Here is a 24,927-nt window from a genome sequence, read left to right on the forward strand (position 1 = left end):
CGATCGAGAGCATGGTGCACCATAAAGGAGATATAAACATTGAAATTAAATACAAGTTGCTACCCGTTCGACACATCACACAAATAAACATCGAAAAAAAAAATGGTTCAAATGGCTCTGAGCACTATGGGACTTAACATCTGTGGTCATCAGTCCCCTAGAACTTAGAACTACTTAAACCTAACCAATCTAAGGACATCACACACATCCATGCCCGAGGCAGGATTCGAACCTGCGACCGTAGCAGTCGCGCGGTTCCGGACTGAGAGCCTGGAACCGATAGACCACCGCGGCCGCCAAACATCGAAAAACTTTGGCTACTATATAAACCACGATAGCTGAGCATTCGGTGCTTTTAACATGGCATTTAAATTCTTGCACCACCACACGAAGACTCAGAGTGGGTGGCTCCAACACGTACATAACAAAAACATTTAATAACCCAAGCGGCCACGCAATATGGTTAGGCAGCACAAGGCCCACGTAACCAAGAAGCCAAATAGACTACTGGCCATTGAAAATGCTACACCAAGAAGAAACGCAGATGATAAATGCGTATTCATTGGACTAATATATTATACTAGAACTGACATGTGATTACATTTTCACGCATAGATCCTGAGAAATCAGTACCCAGAATAACCACCTCTAGCCGTAATAACTGCCTTGATACGCCTGGGCATTGAGTCAAACAGAGCTTGGATGGAGTGCACAGATACAGCTGCCCATGCAGCTTCAACGCGATACCACAGTTCATCAAGAGTAGTGACTGGCGTATTGTGACGAGCCAATTGTTCGGCCACCATTGAACAGACGTTTTCAGTTGGGGAGAGATCTGGAGAATTTGCTGGCCAGGGCAGCAGTCGAACATTTTCTGTGTCCAGAAAGGCCCGTACAGGGCGTGCAACATGCGGTCGTTCATTATCCTGCTGAAATGTAGGGCTTCAAATGGTTCAAATGGATCTGAGCACTATGGTACATAACATCTGAGGTCATCAATCCCCTAGAACTTAGAACTACTTAAACCTAACTAAACTAAGGACATCACACACATCCATGCCAGAGGCAAGATTCGAACCTGCGACCGTATCGGTCGCGCAGTTCCAGACTGAAGCGCCCAGAACCGCTCGGCCACAGCGGCCGGCGGTAGGGTTTCGCAGGCATCGAATTAACGGTAGAGCCACGGGTCGTAACAGATCTGAAATGTAACGTCCCTGTTCAAAGTGCCGTCAATGTGAACAAGAGGTGACCGAGACGTGTAACCAATGGCACCCCATACCACCACGTGATCCGCCAGTATGGCGATGACGAATACACGCTTCCAATGTGCGTTCACCGCGATGTCGCCAATCACGGATGCGACCATCACGATGCTGTAAACAGAACCTGGATTCATCCGAAAAGTGACGTTTAGCCATTTGTGCACCCAGGTTCGTCGCTGAGTACACCATCGCAGGCGCTCCTATCAGTGATGCCGCGTCAAGGGTAACCGCAGCCATGGTCTCAGAGCTGATAGTCCATGCTGCTGCAAACGTCGTCCGTGCAGATGGCTGTTGTCTTGCAAACGTCCCCATCTGTTGAACCAGGGATCGAGACGTGGCTGCACGATCCGTTGCAGCCATGCGGATAAGATGCCTGTCATCTCGACTGCTAGTGATGCGAGGCCGTTGGGATCCAGCACGGCGTTCCGTATTACCCTCGTGAACCCACCGATTCCATATGCTGCTAACAGTCATTGGATCTCGACCAACGTGAGCAGCAATGTCGCTATACGATAAACCGCAATTGCGATAGGCTACAATCCGACCTTTATCAAAGTCTGAAACGCATTTCTCCTCCTTACACTAGGCATCACAACAACGTTTCACCAGGCAACGCCAGTCAACTGCACTTTGTGAATGAGAAATCGGTTGGAAACTTTCCTCATGTCAGCACCTTGTAAGTGTCGCCACCGGCGCCAACCTTGTGTGAATACTGTGAAAAGCTAATCATTTGCATATCACAGATTCCTCTTCCTGTCAGTTCCATTTCGCGTCTGTAGCACGTCATCTTCGTGATGTAGCGATTTCAATGGCCAGTATTGTAGTAGAAAAATTTTAATTAACATATATAAATCTTCAAAGAACGACAGAGCTGACGCTCACCGTTAATATTTGTATCGCATTGAGAAAATAAAATGATCGTATGCTGCAGTTGGCACTGCAAGGATGTAAGGTTCTAGGCTTGTCGAATCCAGATCACTGACTGACGAAAACGGCGCCACTTCCTCCGTACTCAGCTGTGCACAGCAGGGGAAAAACAAGTCGCGGCCAACGAGGCTCATCAATAGCACCACGCGCCTCCAGTCAGTTAATTCAACTCGGTGCCCAAACCAGCCAGCAGACAGCCTTAAATCTGAGCGCGACCGTCCACCGGCCCCAGCCTCACGCGAATACGTTCATAAGAGGAAAACCTGCTTTACATTCAACTGTAAATAAATATCACAATATATACTTTTTCAGTATCTACATAGCTAAATTGCTCTCGAGGAACACACAACAATTTGCAGTTTGCCTATCTAATGACTTTAAGGGACAACAATAATTTTATTTTCAGTATTTCGATTGGTCATTGACCGAATTTAAAAATTTAAACTGCTGTCTTTATCTTCAAATTAAGAGGTATAATCTTATGTTAACTTTTAAAACAGTAAGACAAGAATTACAATTAAAATTTGTCTCGAGTAAGGGTAGCTGACGGTCCACAAATACCAGGGCTGTATTCACCCATAATTGAGAACGAGAGTACTTAGCGGCATCCATCAAACGTTACACATAATTTGAAACCCTTACGAAACTTTTTCTTCCTGATTCCCCATCCCTCACCTACCTTCCCCCACAGAATTATGGAAGGATAAAAGATAATCGCTTATTACATTTTCGTTGTTATCGCGTCCAAAGTTCGGCATCAGCCGTAACGTTTTGATTTATTACTTCTTTATTATTAACTCTATGCGCAATATGTTTGCAGACAGTATCTACATATAGCGCTGAATGCATCAGCAGAATTATGTCATTGTACGACGCAGTTCAAGAGATATGACATCATAAATGTTGAGATGCGTGAAAAACTATTGCTTAAATTTGAGCACAAATTTCACACCTTTCCTAAATCTTTTCTCGCTTTTAAGTTGATCAAACGTTTGAAGATTTTTATACATGGGGGTTCCATAAAAACAGCTAACTGCTGAGTGCTCATATCCGTCTATATTCTTCAAGAATAAAATACAGCATCTGCGACTCGTAGTATCTAATTAAAGGAATGTGTTCTATATATTAAAAAATGGCTCAAATAGCTCTGAGCACTATGGGACTCAACTGCTGTGGTCATCAGTCCCCTAGAACTTAGAACTACTTAAACCTAACTAACCTAAGGACAACACACACATCCATGCCCGAGGCAGGATTCGAACCTGCGACCGTAGCAGTCGCACGGTTCCGGACTGCGCACCTAGAACCGCGAGACCACCGCGGCCGGCTATATATTATTAATTTAGAAATTAAAGGAATGTATTCTACATGTAATTTAACTTCAGCCTGCCCTGGTGCAAATACAATAATTACACGACTCAGGAATGAATGCAGAAGAATGACTCGCGTTTACAAAGCTTAATGAAGTTTGCTTTTACACGGAGGCAGCACCTGCAGGACCAGTGCTGTTGTGTGATGTCCTTAGGTTAGTTATGTTTAAGTAGTTCTAAGTTCTAGGGGACTGATGACCATAGATGTTAAGTCCCATAGTCCTCAGAGCCATTTGAACCATTTGAACCAGTGCTGTTCGTCTCATTGTTTCCTCGTCTATGCCGCTCACGCGTCTTCGTCCAGGTACTTGGTCCCATGGAGGATACGGCTGGCTGACGGCTGGGTACCACTTAGTCGTAGAGAATAGTTAACAATTAGTAGCAGGATTATTCCGCACTTGCAGCCCTTAACGCAGCACTTAGCAAACATTTTCAGTACATCGTTTCAGTACAATGTTTCAAGTTAACACTTTGCTGGGGAATTAATGGTGTTTGCTTTAACTTGAGATAACTCAATATTTCGAAAACCATGCATCGTACGAAAAATATGTTTTAAATGAAAAGTTTATATTAGTGAAGGGGACATCTGTCTGACAGAACTAACCACCTCCTAACTGCCGCTCCTGCGGGGACGATGTCCACTTTGTATTTTCAAATGGGAAACCTCCATCCTTGTTGCATATTCGGATCCTACGCTAAAGGAATCCTTACCGTTTGGTAAAACCATTGTTTTCCGTTCGTTGCAGATACAGCGGTAAGCGACAAATGTCAAGTGTTTTTGTGCCTGCAATGACAAACCAAAGCATTTGACTCTATATTTCATTTACTATACAAATGCAAACTTTTGTGTTGTGACATTTGTTGTTGATATTCGAGCATTACTTGAGTGTTTGAAATATGACAATACAAATAATATGATTGGACATTCACATTAATGGAAAATAACTGCTTGTATTGTAACGTAGTTTTATGTTCCCCACGGTGTTGATCATGATGAGTTCCCAGATCATCAAAATGTTCGATCTCGGTGGCCACTTTGAACCCCGCCGGTATGTGTTTCCATCCAACCGCCGTAACTTTCGTGCTGGCCGCTATACGGCTATCTTGGAATAAAAATGATCGTTGTATTAAGGTAAAATGTCCGTGAAGTGACAGTGATAGGTGCACCTACGATGAATACACACCGAAACGAAACGATCCAATGATAAGAGGGGAGGGGACTCACCGGAATCAAGCACACTACTGCCAAGAGGATCTACCGAAATCAAGGAACCCGATGGGGACAGAATTATTACTTCCACGTCGTTGTCCCTGGATCACGCTATACGTGGTCTCTAACCAGACAGTGAAACGACTAAACATATTGTACTGAACAATGAAATTTGCACCACTAAGGTAAATTTCTAACATACATATCAACCGATAGCAAAATAAGGTTAACATTTATGTCTTACATGAAAAATAGGAGCACAGTCATCGGTTCATAATTGCAAAAAAATAAAATAAAAAAAATAAAAAATGAAAATGTTACGCTTGTTATTTGCCGAATATAATGCCACATATCACGAACGGAAAACAATGGTGGAACCGTTATGGTACCACTTTGCAAGAGAGGCTTGCAAACGAAAACATATAACCTTCAGTAGTAATTAACACATCACCAGGAACCAGCAATGGTTGTGCCTGAGAAGCTGAAATCATGGAAGGACGGGCCAAGACGGCTAAACTGAACATCATATAGTATGACATTTTATTAACACAGTTACTGTAAATTGATATAAATATACTGAACATTCAAGTATAGTACAATTTTTGTGTTAAGAATTACAAGTATTAAAGACAAAAACACGATCAGGCAATAGTTCAAATAAAAACAGTATAACAAATCGATACAAGGACCAGAAACTAGATATCTGTTCCTGTTGACTGGAGCCAGCTTTACCTTCAGGACAAACCATAGATGAAAGTGGAAACACAAAATCGGGTACCTGCCAAACACCAAAACAACAAAATTACAGTAGTTACAGCAGTTAATACTCAAGCAAAACTTGAATACTACAATAAGAAAACAATACAAGCGAATAATAACTTAATAAGGCTGCATTTAACTGTGAGCCAACAAGCGTTCATTCAGTGGCCGACCTACGTAGAATAGGGGCGCCCTGTTTGATACAACCACCGGACCATACCCACACAAAGGACCTACCAAGGTAGGCCAATGGACAGCCTAACCAGGACCCACACACAAATGCCGATCCAGAATAGCCACAGACTAAATTACAGTTGAACTCTATAACAAAAACACATAACCAGTTCATTTCTATCTCGATGATAATAAGGATGATTCACCACACAGATGAAGGCAAACGACGTAACACGAGGGATAGCCTAAAAGAATTTATAAGCAATGAAGTATCCTGAAAAAATATATACAAGCGTGTATGTACAGATTTCCGCAAATAAGGAGAGAACTATTTAACCTGTTATGCTTATAAGCAAATGATAAATTGCTTACACTTATCAGTGAGAATAACAGTAAATATACACAAGTAACTTTTAGACAGCACAGACAATTTAAAACTCCTTGGAACAAGTGAAGAGAAACACCCACATGGCTGTGATTTCTGGTAACAACTAAATTAAAAATAGGCTAGCCTACAATATAAAATATTTCTCTTAAGGAAGACTTGGTTCGGAAGGCAGTTTGATGCATTAACACTGGGAGTTTGAGCCAGTCCCGGATCACGATTCTGGCCGGAATCACTCGGTTAATATTCCGAATTACAACCTTACGTTTCCGGCTGATAACAGCAGAAGACCACTTCGGGTTGAGTTAGCAATCCCTGCTGAGTCGCGCAGAACTGTCCGTTCTTCAGCAAAAGACGGCCAACTAACGCCACACAACCACAGCTCTGTCCGGAAGGCCAGCAAGCTTCCACATGCGGCTGTCGTCAGCCTGTAACTCAACGAAGTCTTCAGACGATCGCTGCCAAAAACACGCTCATTGTTCACCTTCCAGGCAGTCGCTGCTCACCCGTTCCTCGTCGATTCCTAAACCAAAATTGGTCAAGGAGGCAAGACTTTGAAGACAGGACAACACCGGAGATATCAAAATATAAATCGACTGTAGCATGCGAGTCCACCGGCTCAACCATCACCCCTCCCCCCCCCCCCCCCCCCAACACAACACAACACAACCAAAAACTGGACCCTGAAATGGGGAGACAGTAGGTTAAACAGTCTTTACGGCGCATTGCCATCCTTGAACGGACTGACGTGCATCCTATGCAGGTCACCCGAGGCTTCACCATGCACCCGCAGCGTAATTGGGGAGAGCTCCTATATGTCACGCCATGGTCTCACAAATTATGGGTAAAGTTGTCGGGGATCCTGCCCTTCCCGTCACGCCCCATGGCATAACGCACTTAAACAAGTTTACCAACCTTAGAATGCGCCGCTCGGTGCCCTTGGTTATAAGGGGGCGCCTCGTTACGGTGCACCTTAGGAATATTAGCGCCGGCCGCTGTGGCCGAGTGGTTCCAAGCGCTTCAGTCCTGAACAGCTCTGCTGCGGTCGCTGGCTCGAATCCTGCCTCGGGCATGGATGTGTATGTTGTCCTTAGGTTAGTTAGGTTTAAATAGTTCTAAGTTCTAGGGGACTGATTGCCTCTGATGTTAAGTCCCATAGTGCTCAGAGCCAAGACAATAAAGGATTCCGACTAGGGGACTGATGACCTCACCTCAGATGTTAAGTCTCATAGTGCTTAGAGCCATTTGAACCTTAAAAAAAAGAAAAAAAAAAAAGAAATACTAGCTTTGGCCCATCCCCATTTCTTCACTTCGGGCAACAATTCGGAAATCCCCCCCCCCCCCTCACGTAGGCGAGTGGGGAGTCAACCAGATGCGCAAACATCAACGAATCCGAGTTAGCTTGATGCGACTAGCGTCTTACTGTGTTAAATGCAAAGTTCAACCAAGGCAAAGATTGGCCCCACCCTGCCGGACTATCAACGTGAAAATCAACAAGCGTGGCCTTCAAATTCCTATTCATCTTCTCTGCAAATGGCGGCTGCGGGTAATAAGGTGTCTTACTCATGTGCTTAAGGCCACTTTTAAAATAAAACTCGCGAAATTCCCGGGAAACAAGAGCTGGGGCTTTATCGCTCGCCCAGGTAACAGGAGGACCAAACCATGAAATGATTTTACTTAGGAGGTTCGCACTAGCTCCCGCCGTTATACCAGCACTGGGCATCAATAACGTGAACCTAATAAACGCATCAGCAGCGACGAAAATATACCTGTATATTTTGTGCGGGAAAGAGGGCCCACGATCGATGAAAAATAGCTGCATGGGAGATTCCAATCATGTGGAGTTCAGAAGGCCGCACTTACACCCCGAACTGTGTTTGGACCTTTTGCATTCCTGATTCTGTCTAATCGCTTAACATCTTTACACAGGGAAGGCTAGGTGACGTGTTCCGTAATCTTATGAAGCGTCTTATATTTAAAGACGGCAGAATTAGCTCTCTTGGAAGACAGATTTTCCAACTCGCAACTCCTTGGGCTTCAGCGCACAGAATGCTTTTCCTAACCTGATATCCAGGTATATCTTCTCCGGACTGTACTCGCTGCTTAGGCTTTTCCAAATTAGGATCTGAGTCCTGATGTGGCCCAAGATTCCCAAAAAGTTCAGGCACTTCCTGGGCCACCGGTTCGCTGAGGCTCTCCTCAGCATCAGCTTCAATCGTTATGCTGAGGGCATCACCGACCACATTGTCGGGACTCCTGATGTGACTGACCACAAACATAAACGCTGATATCCTAACGGCCCACCTCACAGTCCGACTGGTCTTGTGGGGACGCGCCAGCACCCGCATCAGGGCTTGGTTGTTCCCCTCCAACACGAAGGAACGATAATCGAGGTAAAACCGAAATTTTTCAGTGCCAGACAGGACCTCGAACGCTTCCAACTAGTAGGTGGAATATTTGACCGCAGTACTGGTAAGTGCACATGATGGATAAGCCACAGGACTTCGCTGATCGTGCTGCTCTTGCAAAAGCGTGGCTGTAACCATAGAGTTTGATGCGTCAGTTTTAAGAACGAAGGGAAAGTCAAAATCAGGGACCGCTGAAACTGTAGCGTTGCTCAGCGCTTGCTTTAGGGCGTCAAAGGCCTCCTGCTGGGTACCTGCCCACATAAATTTCTGGTTTTTCCTACGCAGCGCTTTCAGAGGGGTCGCTAATTCAGCAAATTTGGGAATATATTTCCTAAAAAAATTAATCATTTCACAAATTGGGCATCTTACTCTTTAGGGGACTGAAATTCAGAATGGTTTGCATGCGGGGATGATCTACTCATAGACCGTCTACTGATATTAAATGCCCTAAAAACGGGATTTCTGTATGGACCAAATCGATCTTGTATGACTTTATAGTTAACCCTACCTCCCTCAACCTCGCCAAAATCTGACGGAGGTTCTCCAGGTGTTTCGAGAACGTTTTGCTATATACGGTGACATCTTAAATAATTATGTATGAAGTGGAATTTTATATCACCCAAGACACCAGACGCGAATGAACTGCAACTTCCGTGGATAAACCGAAAGAGACGCAGTTGAATTCGTTCAAATTCCAGTCTGTAGCAAAGACCATAACAGCCTTAGAAGCTTCCGCCAGGGGAGTCTGATAACAGGTTTGGATGAGACCCAGGACCGTGAAGTACCTTCCCTTCGCGAACCAAGTGAAACAGTCAAGAAGGTTTTGCAAAGGAACAGATTCTAAGACCACCTTTTTATTTAACATAACTTTCTCTACCACAGGTATAACCCCTGATCTATTACGTTTCTTAACTAAAAATATTGGAGATCGATTGGGCGAGGCTGGATAAAACCTTTGCCCAGCATCTTCTCAAACTTGGCACGCGAGGCCTTCGTTTCCGGGGGGTCCAAATGATACGACAACTGTTTAACAGGAATATCATCACTAAGTTGAACACAGAATTCCATCTTATTAGTCATCCCAATGTTATTTGTCAAGAAGTAAGGAAGTCGTTTTAAACTCCTTCCCCCCCTCCACAGATGTTGCACCTCTACTTTCGACATATGCTGCTAGGTACACTCCCCACAACTAGGGGCCACCGAATGTACACCGCCTACAATGATAGAAGACCAACTTAGCTGCGGGCGTGAACGTGAAATAAAATGACTTTAGCCCACAATCCAATACTAATCCAGTTTTATCCATAAAGTCAAAACTCAAAAGTAAATCAATACTCAAATCCTTAATGACGATGATACAAAGTGGCCAAGAAAATTTCCCAATATCGCAATTGACTCGCAAGGCTCCGACAGTAGCCAGTTGCTACCCACTGGCATGCGATACCTTACAGAGATCGAGTACAGCCGCCTGAATTTCCAAATATGCCGATGTCTAGTATACCAGTGATAACAATAAAACGTAAAATAAAAGGTATGTGTGTACCATGTCAATAGCTGTACTTAGCTCAAACGTCAGAAGCGTGCTTCCTCACCCCAGCCAAGGTTCGGTGGGCCGCGGGCTCTCAGGTAAACCGGAGCGAGTTTTTTGCCCTTTTGGCCGTTCTGTATTAATGTTGGACCATGCTTCTTTAGGCAGTTAGTAGTTTTAGTGTGTTCCGAAGAAGGCGTGGGTATCTGCTCCGAAACCTAGGTCAACATCCGGTTTCTATTTGCAATCGAGGCGGATTCTTTATAATAATTAAATTATTCGCTATTACTGACGTGCTGCAATGTTAAAAGTTGTCAACTCTGTCAATATATCAAATTATAGCTTTATGCTCCCAGTTGATAACAGCAGAAGACCACTTGGGGTTGAGTCAGTAAAACCCGCCAAGTCGTGCAGAACTGCCCATGCTCCAGCAGAAGGCCGTCAACGAACGCCACGCAACCACAGCTCGGTCCTGAAAGCCGGCCAGTTCGCACGGGAGGCACCCAGAGGCCGCCAGCTCGGTGCGCTCTTCACACGGTCGCTGCCACAAACGCGCCCACTGTCCACCGTCCAAGGGCTCGCTGCCCACCCATCCCTCGCAGATTTAAAAATCAAAACAGTCCAAGGAACAAGTCCCTGAAGATAGGACAACACCAAAAGTATCAAAATAAGAATCGACAGCAACATGAGAGCCGCACCTGCTCAAATGGTTTCGGTAAACCGAATCTATTTTTGAGCGTAGAATCCGATTATTCAATACAGACTGGGGGTTCCGATTTTAAAACAAGATGTTGACCTCGCCCACGTAGGAGAGGGGTTAGGAGGTGGCCACCAGTTGACAAACAGATATCCCCTTTAATAATATTAATTTTCCAGTTACAACTTTTTTTCGTAAAATGCATCGTTTTCGAGACATTGAACTGTATCAGCTTGAAATAAACGCCCTGTTTAATCGGGCCATTACAAAATGAAAAGGAGAAATATAAGAGAAGCAAGCGAGATGCTCTGTACAAGAGAGCGTGACTCACAAGCGCCTCTCCGCAGGTAGAGCAGTCCGCTTCATATGGCCTCCCTCCAAAGTCTCCTGTCTGGTTGTTAAGAACATGTTAAACTAAGCTGCGTCTTGTTATTGAAAATTATTACTGGGATTTTGTCCATCAATTCAGCTCTCATGCAGCAGTGCAAGTAGCTCGCTATAATTATTTTAAAGTCTTATCGAATTGAAAATATAGTAAAAATCCCAAATATTACGTTGGTGCAAAAGTTCAAGAGCTTTTCGTATTGCATGTTGGTATTCAGGTTGGTATGGGTTTATTTATCGGTTGCGATTTCTTAATTGGCACTTAACTGTTGCTATTTGCATTGAAATTTTGTCACTGCAGACAGTGGGTGGAGGCGAGGAGAAATGGAGCGCCATATGGAGAAATCGGAACATTTGCGACATACTCTATTGTTTGAGTTCAGTAGAGAGGTGACAGCAGCAGAGGCGGCCAGAATCATTTGCACTGTATACCGGGAAAATACCATTGGAGAAAGCAGGACAACAAAATCGTTTTCTCGTTTTAAGGAGGTCGTTTTGATATTAGTGACTCTCCGTAGTGCGATATTTGCATGTAAGGGGGAAGGTTCAAAATTCGGGTGTAGGAGTACTGCATGCTCTAAGACAAAATCATGTATGTGCCTCTCGGCTTGCTCGTCATCAATTAGCTCGTGAACAACACCGACGATTCCTATCCTGTATCGTTACCGGTGACAAGAAGTGGGGTCTTTGTGCTGTCATGAGGAAAAGAGAAGAATGGTTGAGCCCTAACAAAGCGGCAGCTCCCCATCGAAAGAGCTATTCACATGCACAGAAGATAATGTTATGCATCTGGTGAACTGCTACGGTGCAGTGCACCACGAGTTCCTTCAGTGTTCAAAATGTTCAAATGTGTGTGAATTCCTAAGGGGAAAAACTGCTGAGGTCATCGGTCCCTAGACTGACACACTCCTTAAACTAAATTAAAGTAACTTATGCTAACAACAACACGGAGACCTATGGCTGAGGGAGGGCCGCACAATCCGCGATATGGAGCCTCAAACTGCGCGGCCACTCAACGTGGCGAATTCCTTCCCCAAGGTGTTATTGTCGACAACTGAGACGACTTGCAGACGCAGTCCAGGAACAACGAGCAGGAGGACTGTGTGAAGTGATGCTACTCCACGTTAACGCCCGCCCGCATTCTGTTAGACTGACAAAAAGCGCTATACAGGGGTTTTTTCGGAAATTCATTCTGCACCCATCTTATTTACCGGATTTTGCGCCCTCAAATTTTCACGTTTTCCGCTCTCTATCAAACATCCTTCAAGGAACATCCTTTCCGGATGAAGATGCGCTTCGAACATGGCTCGACGGCTTCTTCGCCTCAAAACCATGTGATTTCTACAGTCTCGGAATCGAAAAGTTACCCCACCGTTGGCACTCTGTGGTAAATGACTAATGTCTCTGTTTTGTTTATCAGAGTTATGGAAGAAAACGCTACAGACTTATGCACCAACCCAGCAACACTAATCATTTATTAGGTTTAACGTTGCGAATAATTGTTGCGGTCGTGCAAGAGCTACATTGTCTGCTACCCCGTAAACGATTGCCCAGTGCGAGGTGAGGTCAGAGGCGCTGGACCAGTGACACGGGCAGCGGCGGTGCAGCGGCCGTCCCAGCCGAGGCGGTGGCAGGCGGCGGCGGCGGGGGCGGCGGGGGCGGTGCAGCCGCACCTCTGGTCCCGGCGTCAGTAATTGCCGGCCCTCCGCTGCTCGCTAATGAGACTAATAAGCGGGGGCGGGGCCAGCATGCAGATGAGCTCCGCGGCAGCTCAGCCCGCGCTCCCAGTTATGGGGTGCGCTCACCTGTTCGCCTGCCGGGGCGCTCACTGCACTGACCGCTGCCGGTGGTCGACCGACGCTGGCAGCAAATTGCCGGACAGCTACTGCATCTTAGCAAGCTGCGAGGTGGAAGTAAAGGACCTACATTGTCTATCGTGTGCAGAAGAATCGATTGGAATGTTCTTCGCTAAATCACCGTCAGTTTGGCTTTAGAGAGGGCAGCGACAGCAGAAAGGCAGTTAAATGAGACTTAAGAAAAATTAAGACACATCTGTAGTATCTGTTGACACAAAAAATGTGTTCGACCATGTAAAATGTTCTTAAATTTTTGATGTTCTGAAAAGAAGGGACTTAGCTATTGAAATGGAAGGGAGCATGGAGCGGTGTGTAGTAAGGTACAGAGCCAAAGTAAAGAATATTAACAACATTTATTTGCTTCAGCGACATCTTAACCCTATTTAAATCTCTATATACAGGGCTATTCAGCTACATATAACTATGGCTTCTACGCAACCAGCAACTGCTTCAAATAACATGTGGATATTTTTCATATTCTCTCAGTTGCAACATGCATACTCTCAGTTCTACAGAGAAAGTGAACAGGGCATTTCTGTATAAAATTTAATGTAACTAAATTTTCTACTGGTATACGTTTCCACTAAAGGCCATAGTTTTCAAATTATTCAAGTAAAACGTACAAAGTAACCTTCAAACACCTTTTCTCTTTAATAACCCAAAAAATGCAGCTTCCAGTGAAACCGTGTCCCAGTTCAAAATGTAACAATATCAATATCAAATTTCCGAAAAAATGTCCTGTTCCTTTTTTATGTAGGATTACCGGTTTGCAAATAGCAAATGAGAGCCGGCCGCAGAGACCGAGCGGTTCTAGGCGCTTCAGTCTGGAACCGTGCGACCGCTAAGATCGCAGGTTCGAATCCACCCTCGGGTTAGTTAGGTTTAAGTAGTTCTAAGTTCTAGGGGACTGATGACCTCGGATGTTAAGTCCGATAGTGCTCAGAGCCATTTGAGCCATTTGCAAATGAGACAATATGAAAATCTCACTTGTCGTTTCTGAATTTTTTGGAGGTTGCATGAAACCCACAAGTCGGGATGCTGAATCTTCACGTATAAAAATTCAGTTTCCATTTGTGTATGTTCAAAACATTCGAAAAGTAGTGGATCAACTGAGTTTAAATTTTGACAAAATGTTGCTTTTGTAATCTCGCCTATTTGTAGACAGCTGCTTTATAATACAAAATAAATATGTAATATACAAAGTGGAAACGTCGTTACCAAAAATCCCGAAAAGTTTCTTGACCAGTTTACTTCAAATTTTTACACATTACCCTAACAAACACTTGAACAGGGTGAACGAAAATTCGCGCACTCTTACTTCGCAGCGCGATTCCTCACACACTAGCAATGCAAAAATGTCTCTCACAAAATTTTGTCCTTCTGTCGGCATACGCGACTAGTGCTGTGCTGTTGGTGCAGTGGACAGCGTTTCGGCTTAGCTTGCAGGAAGACATGGGTTCCATTCTGCGTCGAGGAGCATTTCTCTTAATTTCCTAAATGTCGTCTCTGCGGTACCATATCTGATGTCTTAATCAACATAACGCGATTAAATTAGGTCTTCTATAAAACATATGCACTTACATACTACTAACACAGAAATGGAAGTACAATCGTTGTCACTGGTCAGCTTTTAAAGACGTCTTTTGCACGTCTTGGACGCGAATTGTTCTGCACACTGTATGTACTACATTCCAATCCTGATTTTTGTGTACCCTCTTCGAATGGTCGAACTATTATTCTTGCCACATTCAGGTCCATTAAATTTCGTTATGGCCTTACGTCACCAGTAGTTATTATATGGCGGAATGTAACTGGTGAATAAAAAAACAAATACGCCTCGACTCAAAATCGAACCCTTGAGCTTCTGTATGCTAACCCAAAACGCTGTCTCCTGCACCAATGGCACAGCAGTCCTGCTGTATGCTGACAGACATAGTTACCGTGGATGTTATTTTAGTATTTCCAGACTGCCAAGCATTTACTGCGAAAAATAGCGCAGAACGAAACTTTCTGAGAGACATTTTTGTATTGCTAGTATGTTAGGAATCGCATTGCGAAGTCCGAGTGCGCTAAATTTTCTTTAGAGTGAAACGTTGTCAGCAAAAATTTCGAAAGTTATTGACCGATTTAACTAAAATTTTAACCATTATTATATCAAACTTGTAGTTCTGGCTAGCTGGCTCGCGGTTGAAAAACTACTACACAGTGTGAATATGCAATAATAATTAATTAGGCTCAAGGTGAGGGGTGGAGGGAAGAGGAAATGGGTGGGGGTGGGAGGTAATGGACATACAGAGCAGAAACGAGAAGATGGCAGAGATAAGGGACAGGAGGAGATAGACAGAGTGACGAGGTCAAATATGGACTCAGAGAGGGGGCAATGAGAAGATGGGCACAGAAAGGTGGTGGAGGAGATGGGCAGCGACAGAGGAGAAAAGGAGATTATGACGTATATCCAATTCCCATACATACAGGAGATAGGCAAAATAATGTGAATACCTGTACTTGCTTGGGAATGGTTTATTAACAAGGGGTTGGACACCCATTTGCCCTTAATAGAGCTGCGATTCTTCTTGGTACACAGACATATAATGATTGTATAGACTCCAGTGGAATGTTGTGCCTCCTGTAGTGACGAGGGTCGGGAATTTCTGCTTCGGAATTTGCTCTCCAATACTGGATGTGTGAATGGGTGCATTATCGTTCTGAAATATGGCATCATTTTCAGGAGCAACATTCGAATCATGAGGTGCACCTGAGCATCTACGGTTTTCACATATCTCCCGCCAAATATGTGGATCTGTTGAGAGATTTCGCCTGAAGCTATGCAGCCAACATAATATAAATGTCATGCATTTCTTTCGTCAAGGCAATTTTCAGCAGCATTCTGCAGGGGCAATGAAGGCTCTCCTCAAGCGTTTTCGATGGGAAGTGTTTGATCGCCCATAATACAGCCCTTAATTGGCTTCCTCTATTGTTCATCTCTACTCACATGAACCTCTGGCTACGAAGACAACCTTTTGACACAAACAACGACAGGCAGACCAGCGTAGAAAATTGGTGGAAAGCACAGGCGACTGATTTCTGTGACGAGGGTAATGGAAAGTTTGTACAACGCCACGACAAATGTCTAAGTTGGAGAGGCGATTAGTTAGAGAGGTAGCTGGAAGGAGTGGCTAACTGTTGCGAATAAAAGAATTTTTTGATTTTCTCTGTGGTTTTCATTTCGTGACCGATCGGACCTTACTTTCCGAACAGCCTTCGTAAAAGTAAGGAATTTTAAATGCAGTAGTGTATTTTGTGTACTTCTGTACGGGCTCGCAACGTTTCCCGTTTCGTTTGAAACAGAACGAATCATTGCGCCATACATTTTGTGGAGGTGGGGGCAGCCAGTCGGTAGAGCATTATCCAGCGAAAAGCAAAGCTTTCAAGTCTCGGTTCGACGAACAGTTTTAATCTTTCAGGAAATTTTAAATGTATTGTTCTTTTCGCTTTAGAATATAGAAAGTCGTGAGCATTGTGCATTCAACTCTTTCACATAATCTTAGTCATATTGCAAGTTTCTTTATCTTCAACAATTCTGATCTTTGAAACTTATTTGTTAGGCTACGTCATCAACTAAAATCGAAACGTCGCTCTGCTCCATCCGACATGCCCACCCAGACAGCAAGTTCCTCTTTGTTTCGCAGTTTGGATTGAAGAATTTCGCTTTCAGTGTATTCAGAAACTTACTAGTGCGATCAGCCAGCATCGCACGCCGTAGCAGCTGGACAATGGGCCGCGTATACTGGCTACCGGCGGCATGGTGAGTCGCTTCTCAAAAGCACCGCCACCGAAAAAGAAGGCATTCCAAAGGAAGAACGCGAGGCGGCACTGAAACGCTACCGACCATGGAGACATTTATTTATTTGTTAATAACTTCCGTGATACCAGAGGGAGCTGTAGAGAATAAAAATATTGTAGTGCACGACAGGCACTGGACTACATAAAGCAAAATAATTGAGGACATAGGTAGCAATTGTTGCAATGTGGTGAAAAAGTTAACTCAGCAGAGGAATTCGTGGCTGGCCGCATCGAACCCGTTAGAAGACTGTTGACTCTTCGCTACATATTGCATTACACAGGGTGGCGCACAGAAAATAATACATCTTCATTTGATTATTGTGAGGTTTACTACACATTTCCATATCTTGTAGATATGTGTTCTACAAACATTTCCGTACGCGAAAAGCAAAATGCAAATGTTTTCCCTAAGAAGTACATCGCACAAGTGACTTCAAATCATTGACGAGGCATTGGTCAATAGGTTCGCTGAAACTCCACTCAGCGTTCTCAATGATTTCTTGAAGAATGGCTTCTGTCTCTTGCCGGATCCCGCGTATAAAAATTTGAAATTTGTGGTAAGGTCTTATGGGACCAAACTACTGAGGTCATTGGTCCCTAAGCCTACAAACTACTTAACCTAACTTAAACTATCTTACGCTATGGACAACACACACACCCACGCCCGAGGGAGGACCCGAACCACTGACGGGGGGAGCCGCACGGACTGTGACAAGGCGCCCTAGACAACGCGGCTACCCCGCACGGCCCGCGTTTAAAGTCATCAGTATTGTGAAGTCGCTGTGATAAACTTTTATTCTTGAGATGACCCCACAGAAACAAATCAAGGCCTGAGAAATCTATTAATTTTATCAGCAAATGGATATAATCGAACCATGAGAATAACCAGTGTCCAAAGTGGAGCTGGAAGATGTAGCCTCAGTATAGTAACTAAATTACGGTCCGCATGGGCTGTAGTTCCATCTTGCTGAAACTCTATCGCATTAAGATGGCTGCGGAATGAAAGAATTGTTAATAATTGGCCGCATACTGCTCTCACTAGCCGGATATTGATATCTTCAAAATATATTGCTCAACGACTCCATTGGACGATCTAGTAGCAAACCAGAAGACGATCTTTGGGCTGCCTTGGCGTTTTCATGAATGAGCAACAGGTTTGTGTCTGGGTAATATCATAAATTTCGTTTACTGTTAAGGGGAGTATGTAAGTCCTATACCCACAGTGTTAAATTTGTAATATTGATGACCAATTATCTCAGAACCTGTGACAGATAGAGATCTGAAATTTTTTTGATGTTTAGTATCCCTCCTTTTCTGATTACTGAACAAGAATAAAAATGTACAGAGAAATAATTAGCTAGTTATGATTTTTTTTAAATGTTGTTAAATATTTTCTTTTAAAAGTCCACTTTTTCTTCATTAAGTAAAAACCCGTTAGAGGTAGAGACGTTTTAGGAGGTTCAGTAGCTGCAGTATACTAAGTGGTGACATAGTGTAAAATTAGAGATACGTATCTGTAATAGTTCCTGAGATAAAGGGTCAAATAATTTTAAAGATGTCATTTCCGCCAAATCAAGTTCAAACATTTTATTTGATATTAACTTACACGTGGAGGCGTCCGCAGGGGGCTCCCGTCTTGGGAGTATGTGGGTGGCATCCACACGGGCCCTTAGCTAAGCCTGGCATTACTTCCACTTACTGGTGTCAGGCTTCTCCTGTTTCCTTTCCTATCCGGCCCCCCTCGGCCAACTCTTGGTTTCTTCGACCCCAACGGTATTAGGTTTCCGAGGCCCAAGGGTGTCTTTCACTTTCCTCTCTAGTATCTATTATCTACCCTCCGACCCAACGGCGAAGCGAGCGGAAGAAGAATCTTATATCCCAGGTTCTCAAAGATCGTGGAGGCGGAAGAGGTCATGCCAGACGAACTGGCTGTAAAGGCGCCGCTCAGCCATCATTGAGCTCGCGGCAGTTCGTTGCAGTTCTGGTACCGGAAGTCACATGTCACATACATATGTGCCGTGATGAATTGTTCCAGAATCATAGTGTGTGGGTCACTTCCTCGCAAGCTGTAATCCACCTTAAACAAATTCACGCAAATGGCAATTTCTCCTGTCATTTTCTCTAAAGACCAATGGCGATGGGATAAGGACGATGGTAGCAGGCTCCGAGTGAGGCTGGAAGCTACTAGTCTGGACCTGCACACTGCCGGCAGGTGTGTGATGGTCGCCTTCTTGAGAACCCGTGTGACTACTCGGGAATCCGGTCCTGCACCTGCGACTGGGCAGGCCTATTTAGGATGACCGCTGCCCACCCTGAATGGGGAAGGCCCTAGAAAATGTGGGCTAAACATCGGAAGTCACACTTGAACCGGGCTGGGAATCCGCACCCAGTAGGTCACTCCTTATACTGCGGACGTAAACAAAAGAAGAATGAAATGATTATGACAATAGGGACATGGAATGTCAGGACCCTCCTGGACGTGAACAATTACAGACCAGAGAGAAGAACTGCTCTTATCACCCAAGAACTAGCCCGTCTAGATATAGACATTGCTGCCTTGAGTGAGACAAGACTCTCAGGTGAGGGACACATTAGTGAGGTACGTTCAGGGTACACCATCTTCTGGAAGGGAAAGGATGCAGGAGAACCACGCATCCATGGTGCAGGATTTGCCGTAAAAACGAAAATAGTGAAAGATCTTCGACTTACACCTGTCTCAATTAATGAAAGACTGATGACTCTTAGAGTACCCATTGGTTCAGACAGATTCATCACCTTCGTCTCTGCATATGCTCCTACTTTAGACAGTGATGAAGACACAAAGAATCAGTTCTACCACCAACTGAACAGTACTCTCTCTAAAATACCCATTCAAGATAAATTAATTTTACTTGGTGATTTCAATGCCAGAGTGGGAAGGGACAACCGTTTTTGGAGAGATGTCATGGGTAAACAAGGGGTGGGAAACTGCAATGCAAATGGGTTGCTACTTCTTGGTCTGTGTGCTGAGCACGAGCTTTTCATCTCCAATACCCAATTCCGTTTGCGTAACCGCTATAAGACCACATGGATGCACCCACGCTCCAAACATTGGCATCTTATAGACTACGTTATTACGCGACAGCGTGACAAGAAAGACATTCTCATCACAAAAGCAGCACTAAACATCGATGAGTGCTGGACGGACCATAGACTTTTAGTCAGCCGTTTGAGAGTACCAAAGTATCGCAAGCCACGATCCCACTTTTCAAACCCACCACGCAGAAAATTCAACATAAGCAACCTGAACAACAAAAATGTTCGCTCACACTTCCAAGACATACTGTCCGAACAACTTAACAAAGCTCCAGCAACCACAGATGACGTCGAACAAGAATGGACCACATTAAAGAACATCATCAAAGAAACTGCTGAGAATGTTGTTGGTTGTAGTGCACGGAAAAGAAGTGACTGGTTTGATGACAACCACGGAGAAATCCAAGCCATCATCAATGCAAAGCGGGATGCTTACCTATCCCTTGCTCAAGATCCATCCTGCGCAGAAAAGAAAGCACACTTTCTAGAACTCAAGCAGAAATGTCAAAGTGAAATACGAGTAATCAAGAACAAATGGTGGCAACAGAAAGCCACAGAACTCCAAAATCTTTCTGATGCAAGGAACCTGCGTGGCTTTTATGCTGGTATTAAAGAGCTGTATGGACCTATCCGCTCATCATCAGGAGCACTTAAAGCTGCTGACAACTCCACCATTCTTACTGAAAGTCAGGACATCTTAAATCGTTGGAAAGAGCACTTCAGCTCACTGTTAAACAGCCCTTCTACTGCCGCTGGAGATTTTCTCAAAAATGTCCCACAGCACCCTCCAAAACCCTGTCTGGCTGATCCTCCAACTTTTCAAGAATTTTGCAAGGCACTCAAGAGTGTGAAACCTGGGAAGGCTCCTGGACCTGACAGCATCCCGATGGAGCTTATTGAGGGTGGCGGCTTGCCTCTAAAAACTAGACTCTTCTCACTTATTATATTAATGTGGGAAACCCGCAAGGTACCAGCTGACTTGAAGAACTCCACAATTGTCACCATCTTCAAAAAGGGCGACAAAAGCGTCTGTGGTAACTACCGGGGAATATCTCTACTCTCTGTCACTGGAAAAATTTTTGCAAGAATCCTTTTAAATCGCCTCCAGACACTTTCAGAGACTATACTACCTGAGTCTCAATACGGGTTTCGACCTTCAAGAGGGACAATTGACATGATCTTCTGTGCACGACAACTACAGGAGAAGTGCAGAGAACAGCAAAAGCCTTTACTACTTGTTTTCTACGATCTAGAAAAGGCCTTTGATACAGTTCCCAGAGAAGCCATGTGGATGGTCTTAAAAATCTTCGGCTGCCCTGAACATTTTGTTGACCTGATTGAAGCTCTCCACGTTGATATGACTGGACAGGTCCTCTGCCAGAATGAAATGACTGGTGAATTCCCAATAACAAGTGGGCTTAAACAAGGATGCGTTCTTGCACCTACATTATTTGCATTGTATCTGGCAGCTATGCTTTACGAGACAACCGTAAACAATGCAGGAATAGAACTAAAGTACAGGTTTGATGGAGGATTATTCAACCAGTCCAGACTCCATTCAAAAAGGTTCACCAGTACCACTCGTGTGACAGAGCTGCAGTATGCTGATGACAATGCCTCTCCAGCTCATTCACCTGCAGTTGCAGCTGTCAGTTGATTCCTTCAGCAGGGCGTACGAACGATTTGGTCTCTCCATCAATATTTCAAAGACAAAGGTGATGGCGCAGCCAACTCCTGGCTCCTCCGTTCCTGACTTCAGCATATCCATCTATGATACACTCCTGGAACAAGTGGACCATTTCCTCTACCTGGGAAGCATACTGTCATCCAACTGCTCATCTGGAAAAGAAGTGGAGAATAGAATACGTGCTGCACATGTAGCATTTGGTCGTCTTACAAAGCGTGTCTTCCTGAATAAAGACCTAACACTGTACACCAAACTGATGGTGTACAAAGCTGTAGTCATTTCCACCCTGCTATATGGTTGCGAAACCTGGACGTTGTATCGCTGCGATCTGAAGAAACTAGAACGCTTCAACCAACAGAAGCTAAGATATATCATGAACCTAAAATGGGATGACTTCATATCCAACACGGCTGTTCTAGAGAGAGCAAAAATGGATAGCATGGAAGCTCTTATCATTGGGCATCAACTCAGATGGGTCGGACATGTCCAGCGGATGAAAAATGACAGACTTCCACGCCAAATGCTGTACAGCGAAGTGAGCACAGGTAAAAGGCCACGAGGTGCCCCTCTCAAACGTTATAAGGATCAGTACAAGAAAAATCTGAAAAACTTGAACATCGATCCGAGTAACTGGTCCACAATAGCAGAAGACCGAAGTCGCTGGCGCTCAGTTACCTCAAATGCTCTTCAAAACTTTGAGCTGGAACGTCGAAGAATGGAGAATGACAAACGCCAGAGACGTAAACTCCTCCAGGCTCAGCCACGTCCTCCACCTTCCATCAGCTGTGATGTCTGTGGCCGCCTGTTCCACGCTAGGATTGGATTGCTAAGCCATCAACGACACTTCCACGCCTGAACCGTGACAAAGGAAATCTCAGGAGAGAAATGAAAACTCGGATACGAGTATCAGCCGACGACGACACGTGGAGGCATGCCAGCTTCTAGAAACAGCCAGGCCCATAATCAGCATTACCTGGACCCTGTTCTTGATTATCCTGCAAAACTAGAAGCTTCCTTCTTTTCCTGCCTCTTGCTTCTTTAGTCATTTCCTCTGCTGCACGCTGGGCTTTCATGATCCTAAGTCGATCCATTCGCTGAAAGGCTTGCAGTGTGTTGGCACCTGGAGTGATACCAAGTTCCTCTAGTACCACAATTCTTCCCTTTATACCATCACTAAACTTTATCACAGCATTAAAAACACCCAAGAATAGAATTTTCCTTCCTACAATGACATTTTTTGTATGCGGTTCCAAATTACATTACTGAAAGACTCATTCGGGTTTTGTGTTCGACCATTGAGACATTTGGAAAGAAGGTCAGGTTGAGCTAATTCTCTATATGTTGTTTTAATAGCTTCCATCACTGCAGATGGTATGCTATTTTTGTGCCTAAACTGTTCCTTGCTACCCGCTGCCTGAGCTTTGCGGTACTTGCACCATGAATCAGCACCAGGTGTATCATCAATGGAAGACTTGTGGAAGAATGTAGCCCACACTGCTCGTTTCATCCCTTGTAGGTCATGTGTATGTTTTCTTATTGCCGTTCCATAATAACGCTGGAGTTCATCAATGTTTTTGCCTGTAAGTCTTCCTTTACCATTTAGAGTCTTTCCCTCTTATAACTTCTCTTTTCCTTTTGTCTGCTTCAATTTTCGGAGACGTGTTCCCATCCGTTTTTGAACGTGGCCCACACATTCAATCTTAACAATCTGCTTATTACCACAAGGTTGGCTTTCCTGCACTGATTTGTAAGCTTTTGAATCACCATCACCCAATTACTCAGTGTAACACACACCTCTCTCCTGTTGTGGACGTCTGAACAATAGAAACAACTGCAGGAGCCTCCATACCCCCACTAGTACCCTCATAATTGTTAGCACAATTTCTTTTATGGCTTTCACTTGTTTCATCATCTGATTTAAACTAATGACAGTATTTAGTTTGCTCTTCAATGTCTAAAACTTTTCCTGTGTCAACACCAGTGACAGTTGCAACTGCATTTTTTTATGTGTGACCTCTCTTCTGCCATATGCCATGAACTGCCGCAGATAAGTCTGTTGTGTTATATAATTCTACTGCTTCTTTAGCAGCAGCTTTCATAGAAATAACAGCAACAGATTTGACACATTCATCAGATACTTCTGTGTACTTGCTTGATCTGGTTGGTGGGTTTGGCAAGTTCAGCATTGCACATAATACTTCAGCTGAAGTCAATCCTTTCCCAATGCACCTCATTCCATACAGGAATCGAACATTGCTCTCAAACAAGTCATTCTTGCACTTTTCAGAAGTCCAAAATGATGTCGAGAGCCTGCAAAATTCGCACTGAATATCAGGTTTTTTATCCAGTCCAGTCCTTGCAGATGAGTCCTCAGAGATGCTAATTTGCCCACCACAAACCTTACATGACACAGCGTCTTGCAAAACTTGTCCTAACACACTCAAATCTAAAAGAACATAACCTAAACTATTTTGATCTTTGCCAATGAATAAATCCTCATGGTCTCCAAGTTTCCTCTTCGAAGCACTAGTAGGCGTGTCCTTATCACGGGTCTGTGAAAAATCTATTCAGGATCAACACTGGATTCAGATTTTGTGATATGCTGATTTCCATGGAAACGTCGCTTCTTAAAACAACCCTTTCTTTTCGTCATGTTGAAAAGAGGCATAAGAGCGTATAAAAACACACCAAACCACTATGTTTTCAGTTCAAAACTTATTAAACACGACAAGTAAATAAACAAAATGCATGTGCTATACCGCCATTTCTGTTTACACAGTGCATCCAACCTCTTAACACGAACATTAATATGATTTCAAGAAATAAATGGCTGAAAACCACAGCCTTCTAGATTGAATAGTTCAAGAGATAGAGATACTTAGGTAAGTAAGTGCAGAACGACCGGATAATTTTATACACGAACTATTAACTTTGAAATGATAAAAACTGCACTTCCAATTGGAATTTTTCGACAAATAATGTGTTGTGGATTGGCAGGAGAGCCAACCCAGGAATACTAGAGGAAGCCGATAGGCACGCGTTTTAGTTCACGCAGGCTGGCGTGAGGTCTGGAACAGGACAAGGAAATTAGAATTTAGAATAACGGACGTAGCTGGTGGAATACTTAACTTTAATCCATTAATGGAGAACGTCGGTCTGACGGTACATGAATTACAAGATCAATAGCAACTGTTAATGGCGCCTTGCTAGGTCGTAGCAAATGACGTAGCTGAAGGCTATGCTAACTATCGTCTCAGCAACTGAGAACGTATTTTGTCAGTGAACCATCGCTAGCAAAGTCGGTTGTACAACTGGGGCGAGTGCTAGGAAGTCTCTCTAGACCTGCCGTGTGGCGGCGCTCG

At 44.1% G+C, this 24,927-nt stretch overlaps 1 protein-coding gene across 1 annotated transcript; it reads left to right on the forward strand.

Annotated features, from left to right (window-relative positions):
- Positions 1 to 19,243: 19,243 nt before the first annotated feature.
- On the forward strand, positions 19,244 to 23,893 carry LOC124613613. Its single transcript, XM_047142329.1, has 2 exons — positions 19,244 to 20,564; positions 23,652 to 23,893. The coding sequence occupies exons 1-2, from the start codon at positions 19,244 to 19,246 to the stop codon at positions 23,891 to 23,893; spliced, it is 1,563 nt and encodes a 520-aa protein (XP_046998285.1).
- Positions 23,894 to 24,927: the final 1,034 nt, after the last annotated feature.

This window comes from Schistocerca americana, chromosome 4 (genome assembly GCF_021461395.2).
Source record: "Schistocerca americana isolate TAMUIC-IGC-003095 chromosome 4, iqSchAmer2.1, whole genome shotgun sequence".
In the NCBI taxonomy this organism is placed as follows: domain Eukaryota; kingdom Metazoa; phylum Arthropoda; class Insecta; order Orthoptera; family Acrididae; genus Schistocerca; species Schistocerca americana.